At 40.1% G+C, this 11,876-nt stretch overlaps 1 protein-coding gene across 7 annotated transcripts in view; it reads right to left on the bottom strand.

The window, feature by feature from the left end:
- gab1 (GRB2-associated binding protein 1) overlaps positions 1-7,499 on the bottom strand; it is a 78,368-nt gene extending 70,869 nt beyond the window's left edge. For 6 of the 7 annotated variants that reach the window (XR_008385625.1, XM_053622050.1, XM_053622051.1 and 3 more), the window contains exons 1-2: positions 7,356-7,499; positions 7,162-7,262 (exon numbers count right to left, since the gene is read on the bottom strand). Coding sequence is in view for 5 of the 7 variants with exons in the window: in XM_053622050.1 (XP_053478025.1) it covers positions 7,162-7,233 (72 nt within the window). In the remaining 2 variants the exon portion in view is untranslated. The remainder of the gene's footprint in view (positions 1-7,161; positions 7,263-7,355) is intronic. The other variant, XM_053622056.1, reaches the window with a different exon arrangement.
- Positions 7,500-11,876: the final 4,377 nt, after the last annotated feature.

The raw sequence follows: 11,876 nt of genomic DNA, 5'->3' as shown, positions 1-11,876 counted from the left end.
CACATTAATGGGAAAGAGGAATTCTCTATTGAGACGGCTGCAACCTGCTATAGGCTTACACACATGTAGAAATCTTCCTCCTTTGTCTCATCACGCCCTCTTTCCCTGGTGCATCGTGGGAAAGCTATATCTCAAGGTCCCTTACAGCACATGAGCGTAGACCACAATTTTATTACATTTTTTACTTTAAAATACATCAAAGACACCCGAGAGAACCCACTCGGACACTGGAAAAACTCCGGGAGATGTTAAGAGGAAGAAACCTTGAGAGGAACCGGACTCAGAAGGGAACCCGTCCTCATCTGGGTAACAACGTATAGTGTAAAAGTAAAGGAAAGTTCATTATGGTTTTTATATGAAGTCTGTTTGTTGAACTAGTCCACTGTTCACTAAAGGAGACCTGAGTGCATGTGGTAATTGCAGTCCCAGGGCCATCTCCTCTTTCTTGTGTCTATGGTAGCGATGACCAGTATCAGGAGTGAACCAATCAGAAATTCATTGGCAATGAAAAACCCTCATGTACTGCTCATAACCCGTTGTTTGAACGATGCCCTGAATCCTAAATGACTCGGCTTAAACAGGGGTAGCTACGGTAATATAATAACATATCACAAGCTAACTCGCTACATCAATGCATTACTACAGACTGAGAGAAACACACAAGTTCATGATCATCCTCCTCGTCTAACAAACTGAACAAAATGTCAGCAAGCATTTGAAAACGTTCCGGCTACGAGTCGCCGTGTTCGGTCCTCACGCTGTATGTAAAATAATTTGAGGTCCATCAAGCATTTAATTTCTCCTGATCTTTTGAAACTGAAAAAAATAAAATAAAAAAATAAAATAAAAAAAATTATATATTTTTATATATATTATATATATTACTATATATATATATATAGAGAGAGAGAGAGAGAGAGAGTAAAGAAAATATAAACAGAAAGAAAGAAACACAAGGTGACGGTTCTTTAGAAGGAGAATTTTATGATGGTTTATCTTTATTCTGAAAAGATCATCTGTACACGCTGAGCAGCCCCTCCAGGTTTTTTGCGATTTCGCATAAATGAGCGCAAAAGCGAGCAAACGCCGCTATACTCTGAGCAGATTTGGTCCGAGGCGCGTCGTGTGACATCATCGCGACGCACGTTCAGCCAAAGCCCTCTTCGATTCACGTGCGTGGAACGTGAGTACAGCTAAAAGGTCTCATTTACCAACAAACGTCACTGCGAAAGGCCGTGCAAAACAATTTCATGCGACTGAGATTTCGCCAATTCTAGTAGCTTTCCTCAAATAAAGCGCACACCGCAAATTCTGAGAAATCAAACGTTGTCGGCAATGATGACAAAAAAAATTCCGCGAAATCATGTAATTCCCAACCACCAACTAGGAAAAGCCAAAAAAAAAAAAAGTCCCCTCAACTTGATACTCCTACTCATCAACTTGGGGGTCGTCTTCTCAGCTACGAGGTCCTTCCCTTATTTACCGCCAACCAGATAGTGCCGTGATCGACATGTGTAGTGCAGCGTGAAGTTTAAACAGAGCTATGTACAAAATGGAAACACTTCTCCACCTGGAGACTGTGGTAGCTCAGAGGTTAAGACACTGGATTTAGCCATAACGATGGACATAACGTTTGTACATTTACATTTATTCATTTAGCGGACGCTTTTATCCAAAGAGACTTACAAATAAGGAAATACATGCAAAGCGATATCAAGTGGAGAACCATACAAGTAGTGCTACAATACAAGATCTATTAATTGAGTTCTAGAAGAAGCAAAGTGCACAGAGTAGAGGTGTAAGTGCCAGAGTAACGTGTTTTTTTTGTGTGTGTGGATAATGTGGGGTTGGCGTTTTAGGGCTTAGTTACTTGTTCACGGAAGAGGTGGGTCTTTAGCTGTTTTTGAAGATAGTGACAGATTCTGAGGTCCGGATTGAGGTTGGAAGTTCATTCCACCACTGAGGAACAGTTAGTGTGAAGGTTCTGGAAAGGGACCTTGAGCCACGCTGAGTAGGTACTACTAAGCGTCGGTTGCGTGAGGGAACGTAAACCTTCAGGAGAGTGTTGAGGTAGGGCGGTGCTGTTCCAGACAAAGTCTTGTACATGAGCATCAAGGCCTAGAATTTGATACGGGCGTCTACAGGAAGCCAGTGGAGGGAGATGAAGAGGGGTGTGGCACGGGTTCTCTTGGGCTGGTTGAAGACGAGGCGTGCTGCTGCATTCTGAATCATCTGAAGGGGTTTGATGGAGCTGGCTGGGAGGCCCGAGAGTAGCGCGTTGCAGTAGTCTAGTTTTGATATGACAAGAGCCTGGACTAGCAGCTGTGTAGCCTGTTCAGTGAGCCTACTCCACCTGGGGTGCTGGTAGCTCAGTGGTTAAAAACCACCAGGCTACCACTGCTTGGCCCTTGAGCAACGAGTGAGCCCTTAACCCTCAACTGCAGCTGTACTTCCTCATTTGTAAGTCGCTTTGGATAAAAGCGTCTGCTAAATGAATAAATGGAAGTGTATAAATGAGATCAAACGTAAATCGCCCTGGATAAGGGTGTCTACCATATGCAAACATAAATGTGAATAAAAACGAATAGTCCGGACACAAAACCTGCTTGTCCCAGGAGTTCTGGCTACTGAATCGAGTATAAAATGAGACAGATATGAGAACAGTCCGAAAAAGGCGATCCTCTTGATGGAAAGAGGGTGTTTAAATAAGAAAAGCAGTGAACGTAAACTTTCAAAAGAAGCTGATCAGCATCTCTGCAATACAAAACATCATGCTGAAAAAGGATCGCTCCGGTCCACTTGAGCAACCGATACGAGCGCACGTTGGAATCCGTTTGAGTCTTGCATATACAGGCGTCAAGGGTTAATAACTGGACTCAAACGAAATAAAAGTGGAACTCGACACTGCGCTGAAGTCCCGGAGAGTTTGATCACTTCTGGCCACAAACAAACCTGCATGTCAGCTCGTCAGGTTTCACTGCCTCTCCCTGTGCTTAGAGGACTGCACGTGCTTTGGGGATGACGGTATGAAAAAGAGGAAGTTTCAAAACAGAAAGATGAGCGCCGGATGGAAAAAATGAGCGATTGGGGTGGAGGAAAAAAAATTTTGTATTATTATCGGCTTTAATCGCTAGTATTAGTCTCACCTCTAGACTTAACGGCCGTCGTGTTTGGAGTGTTAAAAAATTCCAGCAAGCTGTAAACGTAAAGTGAGCGGCCTTCGATGCGCCTAGATCACCGATAGAAAGCGACGAGAGTTGCCATGGCTGCATGCTGTGTGTGTGTGTGTGTGAGAAAGTCCATACTGAAGCGGTGAGCATGCACTTTGAGCCCTCAACACTGAGCGGCACACAGAAAGTCAGCTGAACAGCCGCGCTCTTGATTCGCCGCCAAACAGCCGGGAACACAGCAGACTTTTGACCCTCGCTGCTCTGCTCTGCTCGGCACAGCTTGAAGCAGTAGGGCTGGGAATTTGGGCTCGGTGCCCACACTAAAACATTCTCATGTCAGGCCTGTGTATTATATTTCTGTCTAGAGGAGGAAGCTATTGGTTTGGAGGGAAGAAAAATAAAAGTTCGGGGAATGTTCATACGCTACAGTTTGATAGCTTGTGGAAAAAGCAGGGTTCGTGACCGTCCCTTTGCGCCTCATTTCTCAACGAGGTGTACTCGTTTCTCAAAAAAATGGCCTGAACCGTAAATTCAGCTCAAATGAAAATGTCTTGCCAAGCTTCTACAGCTCCACATCCTTTCTGTGAAATCTAAAGAGTAAAAAAAATAAAAAAAATTTTAACCCTAACTATGGTCCATTTCAACTTACTCATCTGTGCAGGGTGTGCGCGGTTAGCACGGACGATACAGTGACATTTCTATATACTGTATTTCCATGCAGTTCAGGAATTCTACAGAAATATTTCTAAACACATGCCCTATATTTACAGAACTCATCCTGTCAGAGGGATTGACCATGTGTTTGTGTGTTCAAACTGTAGTTGTGCAAATCTCTTCATGTGTGATCTGTTCACCATAAATCCTTTGGGAAACTCCGTCATTTATTTATTTATTTATTTATTTATTTAAACACATTATTGCTCCAATTCTGGAAAAACCGCTTCGGTAAGAATGTCTCACGTCTGACTCACCTGAAGACCTTTACCGTTGCAGCCTAACGGCTGTCGGTTGAAATCCATAACGTATTGCTGTGTACTTTAAACGTTACTGACAGAATCAGACGACGGCCCTTAAACTTCGGCTGCAAGTGAATTTCTAGTAACTAGGGTTTCTGTTCTTCTTTTCCCCCGGTAGAAGGAAACAAGACGAAATCCTCATTCCTGATAATCGTACGTACGCCACAGAAGGGAAATGTATTGTGTTTTTATTATAGGCCACTTTCAGAGGAGGAATAATCAACGATGAGGTGGTGTGATGCAGCCTGATGCAGCCACGCTGTTGATTATTTTGATTCTTTTCCAATAACAACATGCTCTAAAACCTTTGACTTCTCTTATTAATAATTACACTACCGGTCAAAAGTTTACACACACATTTTTTTTTTTTTTCCCTTACACATTTTATAATAACAATAAAAAAAAGTGAAAGCTCTGGAGTAACACAAATGGAACTGTGGGAATTATGGTGTGATAACAAATCCAAAATAAATCAAAATATTTTATCATTTTAGCATCTTCAAAGTAGACGTCCTTTTTGCCTAGAATTTCCAGAAATGTATTCTTGGAATTTTCTCGACCGATTTCTTGAGAAATTTCCCTGAGATGCTTTTTAAACAGGATTAAAGGAGTTCACACCGACGCTGGACACTTATCGGCTGTTTTCCGGGAATATTTCGCTCGAGTCGTCCGTTTAAAAAAAGATTTTTTTGGAAATAAAATGTTAGTTTTGTAATGAGAGAAATGAATATGTCGGCACGACTTCACACATTTAATCATACAACTTCAGATCAAAAGGATTTTAACATCACGAGAAACATTTCAGTCGAGTGTCCACAAACTTTTGATTGGCAGTGTGTATATATATATGTATGTGTTGTGGAATGTCTCTGAAACAAGGTAGCTCCTATTATCACTTACTTCAAATTGAAACCGCAAAGCCTTCCGTCCTGAAGACTTTGCTCGTGCCTGAAACTTACTTCAAGTTACACTTTTACAAAGCTCTGACACTTGAGACTCACAACAAAAATATTAAATAAACATCAGAGGAAACAAACAAGCCACAAAAGAAGGCACCATTTCAACAATTACACACGAATTTGAATTTGCTCACGTGGAGAAGCCGATGTACAAGTTCTTGCGTCGGTTGTTGTTAGAAAACTGCCGCTACAGAAAATTCATCATCAACCCCTTCTGACCAAGGTGCAGAACACAAGAGTGCAGAACACAAGAGTGCAGAACACAACAGGGCTGAAGTAATCAGAGAGTTCGTATCAAGTGCTAGCAACAAGGGGTAAAGGCCCAGTGTAAGGGAAAACTTCCAGAGCCACAATGTCTGCTGGCACGGGTCATGTGAACTCGTCCAGACAAACAGCAACAAACAACAACAACAACAACAACAAGCACCACCTCCGGTGAAATGTCTGCCCAAGCTCTCATGTAAACAAGAGGAGAATCTAGTGCTATCTAGTGCTACTGTAAAAATATTCAGAGTAATAAATATATCCTGATAGTTAGGGTGGATAAAAATACATATATAATCCCGATACTTTAAGACTTTACGTACAGGGGAAGCACGGGAGAACAGTCGCGAGTAGTAGAGTTTTGAAAATCTGAATTCAATTATATCTACATAAATAAATCATTTGACACTGAAAAGGAGGAAAAGAAAACCAGATTTCGGGATTACAACGCATTCTGCCTTCATAAGAGAACCACAACGATGAGAAAAACGTGCTGTTTCAACATCAGGACGTCAGGGTTGAGGATTTAAGCTCAGCGTCTGGGATACACAGGAGAAGTCAATAATAAGGGATAATTCGCTTTTAAATTTTTTTTTAAAAATACAGCCTAAACAGATATTTCTGCTGATTCCTACGCATTCCTACTTGCACATGAGAATCACGGTTGTTGTGGTTAAGGATGAAGAAGAAAAAAAAAATGAAAAAAAAAGTGCTGGTTCATCACCAGGTTGCAAGATCTGAGCTGTGCACCACTTTGGGATGAATCAGCATAAAAAAGTAAAGAAAAAAGAACAAAAGAAAACATTTTGTCTCAAATATAGATCTTTCTGCTGATTTGTACGCATTCCTACTTATTCCTACTTGCGTAAGAGAAGAATGGTGGCGTTGTGAGGGTTGTTTTGTATTAAGGTGGAGGATGAGAGAAGAAAATGTCCCAGTTCAACGTCAGGTTTAAGGCTTAAACCTGGGATAAAGTCAGATTCATGATGTGGCGTAGGAATGAAGAGGACAAATTAAAGCGTTTTTAAAAATGTGTGTGTATGTATGTATGTATGTATGTATGTGTATATATGTGTGTGCAAATATATTTTATATATATATGCGTGTATACATGTATGTATGTACATATGTATGTATGTATATGTGTGCGTATGTGTGTATACATGTATGTATGTACATATATATGTGTATGTATGTATGTATGTATATATGTGTGTGCGTGTGTATACATGTATGTATGTGTGCGTTATATATGTGCGTATGTGTGTATGCATATATAGGTATGTGTGTGTACATGTATGTATGTATATATGTGTGTATGTATGCATGTATGTATGTATGTATGTATGTATGTATATATATATATGTGTGTGTGTGTGTGTGTGTGTGTGTGTGTGTGTGTATGTATGTATGTATGCATATATGTGTGTATATATGTTTGTGTGTGTGTGTCCACCACCACTAAAGAATGCAAGTGTCACTCTAATTATGTGTTTGGGGAAAAATGAGACAGAAAAGACAGCATTGTCCCAAAATAGCAAAAACACTTGACAAGAAGTAAACAAGTCTGTAACACACCCTGTGCAGGTTTTGGATTAATCTCAGAGCCTGTGTCAGATTTGCCCAGAAATCTTTACAATCATTATTATTGTTATTAGAAAGCAGCCATTTGCATTTGTGTGGTGTGTGTGTGTACTGAAAACCACCGCATTTGAATAGAATTGAGGGATTTTTTCCCCCTTTTCTACTTACATAACGGCGCAACTTTTTTTCCGGCGGAGACTTTCTGAGCCAGCCCGAACACACCACATCCCCTCCGCTCATTTTCCCCCCGTGTTTGTAGCCCTTTTAATCTGTAGGAAGTAGACAGAGAAACAGATACAAACTTGAGAGGACGCCGCGGAGGAGAATTACAGTGTAACACTCCTGAGTGGAAACAAACGTACACGAAGGTTAGCTTCAGAGGCTCCAGGCGCGTGCACTCCACTCCACTCCACAACTCTTGCTTGGCTATCAGGCTACAATTCCTTTTTCTTTTTTGTTGTTAGTATTTATTTGTTTGTTTTTGGCTTGGAAATAAAAGCCTGTCTCAATCAAAAACGCATCCAGAACCTGTATAAATAGGTATTATCCGTGTATCCTGAAGCCTCTTTCAAGTTTACGCACTTGAATAATAATCCGGTGTGAGGTTGTTGTTTTTGTTTTTTCCCCCAGGCTGCTGTGACACACTCCGAGTACTTCGACGTTTTTATTATTTTATCTTATTTTAAACTAAAGCCAAATATCTCCAACGCGTATCTCTTATTTCCTTCAATATTCCCGCACATGGTGGTTTTTCGGGAGCTTTCCGAGCTCCACGGCGCTCTTTTCCAACTAATTGTCCCAGTTTCGTCGACCTTTCCCTCCAGTTCCGCTGGCTGATTGAAGCGCATAAACGTCGAGACTTTTCCCTCAAAACTCAACCTCCCTCCTTCTGCCTGTGGAGGAGGACAGGGAGACGCCGAGCAAAGAATGGGGGGAAAAAAAACCAAGGCGCAGAGGATTATGGGAAATGAAGTCGAAAGGTGCCGCCCTTTCGAGCTGCTAGAGAGATTTAGTTTCGCCCTCCACTTATTGTCTGTGTGTGTATGAAAAAATCCTGCCCACGTTTAAGCAACTAAACACACTTTCTTCATTCAAATAGCGATATTCAAGCAGCATCCTGTGCGTTCTTGAACTTATTGACTGCGAGTCTTCAGGACTTCAGACTACAATTCCCAGAATGCTGTTAGGTGGGCATCCCGACCATTAAATCCTATTAAAAATACCAGGGAGACTCACTACTTTTTTTTTTTCTTTTTTTCACCAGCCTACTGAAGACATCAAAGAGCTAATACACGAAAACAGTTACAGCAATGATGTGTTTGATTTGATCCTGTAGCAATTTTAAATAATGATTATTCAAATAATTTAAAGAAATATATAAATATCGTTGGTGCTATTATTACTACTACTACTAATAGTACTGCTACAACTACTACTGCTACTAATATTAATATTATTGCTGCTACTACTACTACTACTACTATCACTACTGCTACTACTACTGCTGCTACTAATACTATTGCTGCTACTACTACTACTGCTACTAATACTACTGCTGCTACTACTAATACTACTACTTCTACTACTACTAATACTACTACAACTACTACTGCTACTAATATTAATATTATTGCTGCTACTACTACTATAACTACTGCTACTACTAATACTATTGCTAATACTACTACTGCTACTACTACTGCTGCTGCTGTTACTACTACTGCTGCTACTACTACTAATACTATTGCTAATACTACTACTGCTACTACTACTGCTGCTGCTGTTACTACTACTGCTGCTACTACTACTAATACTATTGCTAATACTACTAATACTACTACTGCTACTACTACTGCTGCTACTACTACTACTACTAATACTATTGCTACTGCTACTAATACTACTACTGATACTACTGCTCCAACTACTAATACTACTACTACTGCTGCTGCTGTTACTACTACTGCTCCTACTACTAATACTACTGCTGCTACTGCTACTAATACTACTACTGATACTACTACTGATACTACTGCCCCTACTACTAATACTACTGCTCCTACTACTAATACTACTGCTGCTACTACTACTAATACTTCTACTACTACAAATACTATTGCTGCTACTACTACTAATACTTCTACTACTACAAATACTATTGCTGCTACTACTACTAATACTACTACTTCTTCTACTACTACTAATACTACTACTAATAGTACTGCTACAACTACTACTGCTACTAATATTAATATTATTGGTGCTACTACTACTACTACTATCACTACTGCTACTACTACTACTAATACTACTGCTGCTACTACTACTAATACTACTACTTCTACTACTACTAATACTATTGCTGCTACTACTACTAATACTACTGCTGCTACTACTACTAATACTACTACTTCTACTAATACTACTGCTGCTACTACTACTAATACTACTACTAATACTATTGCTGCTACTATTACTACTAATACTACTACTACTGCTGCTACTACTACTAATACTACTGCTGCTACTACTACTAATACTACTGCTGCTACTACTACTAATACTACTGCTGCTATTGCTACTAATACTACTGCTGCTATTGCTACTAATACTACTGCTGCTATTGCTACTAATACTACTGCTGCTACTACTACTAATACTACTGCTGCTACTACTACTACTACTACTTCTAATACTACTACTGCTACTACTAATACTATTGCTAATACTACTACTGCTACTAATACTGCTACTAATACTACTACTGCTGCTACTACTACTAATACTACTACTGCAATACTACTACTGCTACTACTACTACTACTACCACTGCTGCTACTACTACTAATACTATCACTGCTACTACTAATACTACTACTGCTACCACTACTACTAATACTACTGCTGCTACTACTACTACTGCTGCTACTGATACTTGATACTAATACTGCGAGTGCTGCTACTACTGATACTACTAATGCTACTGCTGCTACTGATACTACTACTGCTACTACTACTAGCTACTATTACTGCTGGTACTACTACTACTACTAGCTACTACTACTAGTACTAATACTACTACAGCTGGTGATACTAGCTATTATTACTACTACTGCTTCCACTACTACTACTACAAATAATAATAATAATAATAATAATAGTAATAATAATAATAATAATAATAATAAGAGTGTGTTAGTGGTTAGCAGGTTTGCCTCCCACCTCCGGGGTTTGATTCTAACCTCCGCCCTGCGTGCACAAAGTTGGAATGTTCTCTCTATGCGTTGGTGGTTTCCTCCGGGTACTCCGGTTTCCTCCTCAGTCCAAAGACATGCATTGTAGGCTGATTGGCATTTCCAAATTGTCCATACTGTGTGAATGTGTATGAGACTGTGCCCTGAGATGGGTTGACACCCTGTCCAGGGTTTCCCCCGCCTTGTGCCATGAGTTCCTTGGGATAGGCTCCAGGCTCCCTGCGACCCTGTGTAGGATTAGCAGTATGGAAAATGAATGGATGGAAAATGAATGGTGGCTCATCATCATCATCATAATACATTCATTCCTTCTTTCATCTTCAGTAATCACTTTTATCCTGGTCAGGATCACGGTGGATCCAGGTGAGGCGAGAGAATTGACTCCAGATAGGACATCATGTGCACGCTCATTCATACCTAGGGCCAATTAAGTGTAGCCAATCTGCCTACCTGCATGTGTTTGGACAATGGGACCAGAGAACCCTGAGGAAACTCTACAGGGGCGGAAACCTGAGTTCAGGATCAAACTCAGGACCCATTGCACCACTGTGCTGCCCAGTGATGATGATAATGATTAGTAGTAGTAGTAATAATAGTAGTGTTGTTGTTTGTTTGTTTTTAGAGAAAAATAACTAATTAAAACAACCCTCAGATCATCTGCATCCATTTAAATGCAGACGTCTCACAAATAACTGCTATAAAAATCACTATAAATCCATATATTCAATGTCACAAATTCATGGCTCTGTTTGTGTCAGTACAAACTGTATATCTGTCTGAACTGTGTAGCCAAGAACCCCCCCCCCCCCCAAAAAAAAACGCATAAAAGTATGTGTTTTTAATTACATGCTGTACAGGCTATTTATTGAAGAACCTTCAATAAATCATAGTATTAATGATTTAGATATATGATAACATGAAAGGAGCTACTGTGAATAAAACAAACCCAAAAGAAAATTTCACTTCTATCAGAATTGTTAAAAGAATCTACACTGACCCTGCACCTATTTTTATTACCACAATACAAGGCTTATTATTTTCATCTAATTGGGATATTTGCCTTTAGGATAACATGATAACGAACCAATCCTCTAACTAATCCAAAAATGTTTACTACGCACTGTGAGCATCCTCACCCACCTCCAGTTTAGGTCGAAATAATGCAAGCCAGTCTTAAACTATTTACCATCAATGCTTTATGACATGATACTACAATACAATCATGTTAAACATATTGTGCAGCTCTGTTACTTTCCCTGTTAGGACACAAAGCCTATTGTGTTGGTTTCTATAGAGAAGCGAGGCACAGCGGTTGAATGTGCCTGAGCCAATGATGCATGCAGGGATTTGTGTCCATGTGAAGCCGGAATGTGTGGAATGCTGTTGTACTGGAAAACGCCTTCTCCAAGCAAGTCTGCTAACAAAGTCTTTTAACTGCTTACTCAGGACTTTTTGACACACAGTCCACTCCAAACCGCCTCGGGACGATGTCTTGGCATGTATGATTCGTTCAGTGAGCACATTATCCACCAATCATCTGTTTGGCATGGTTTGTAGTGTTGATGATAGATTTTTAGTTGCTGCATTCATCTATTTATTTGGTTGGTTGGTTGGTTACTGTGGTTATTA

Source organism: Ictalurus furcatus, chromosome 3 (assembly GCF_023375685.1).
Source record: "Ictalurus furcatus strain D&B chromosome 3, Billie_1.0, whole genome shotgun sequence".
Taxonomy (NCBI): Eukaryota; Metazoa; Chordata; class Actinopteri; order Siluriformes; family Ictaluridae; genus Ictalurus; species Ictalurus furcatus.
Note: the sequence above shows the minus strand (reverse complement) of the source record. Positions and strands in the feature narration are given on the sequence as shown.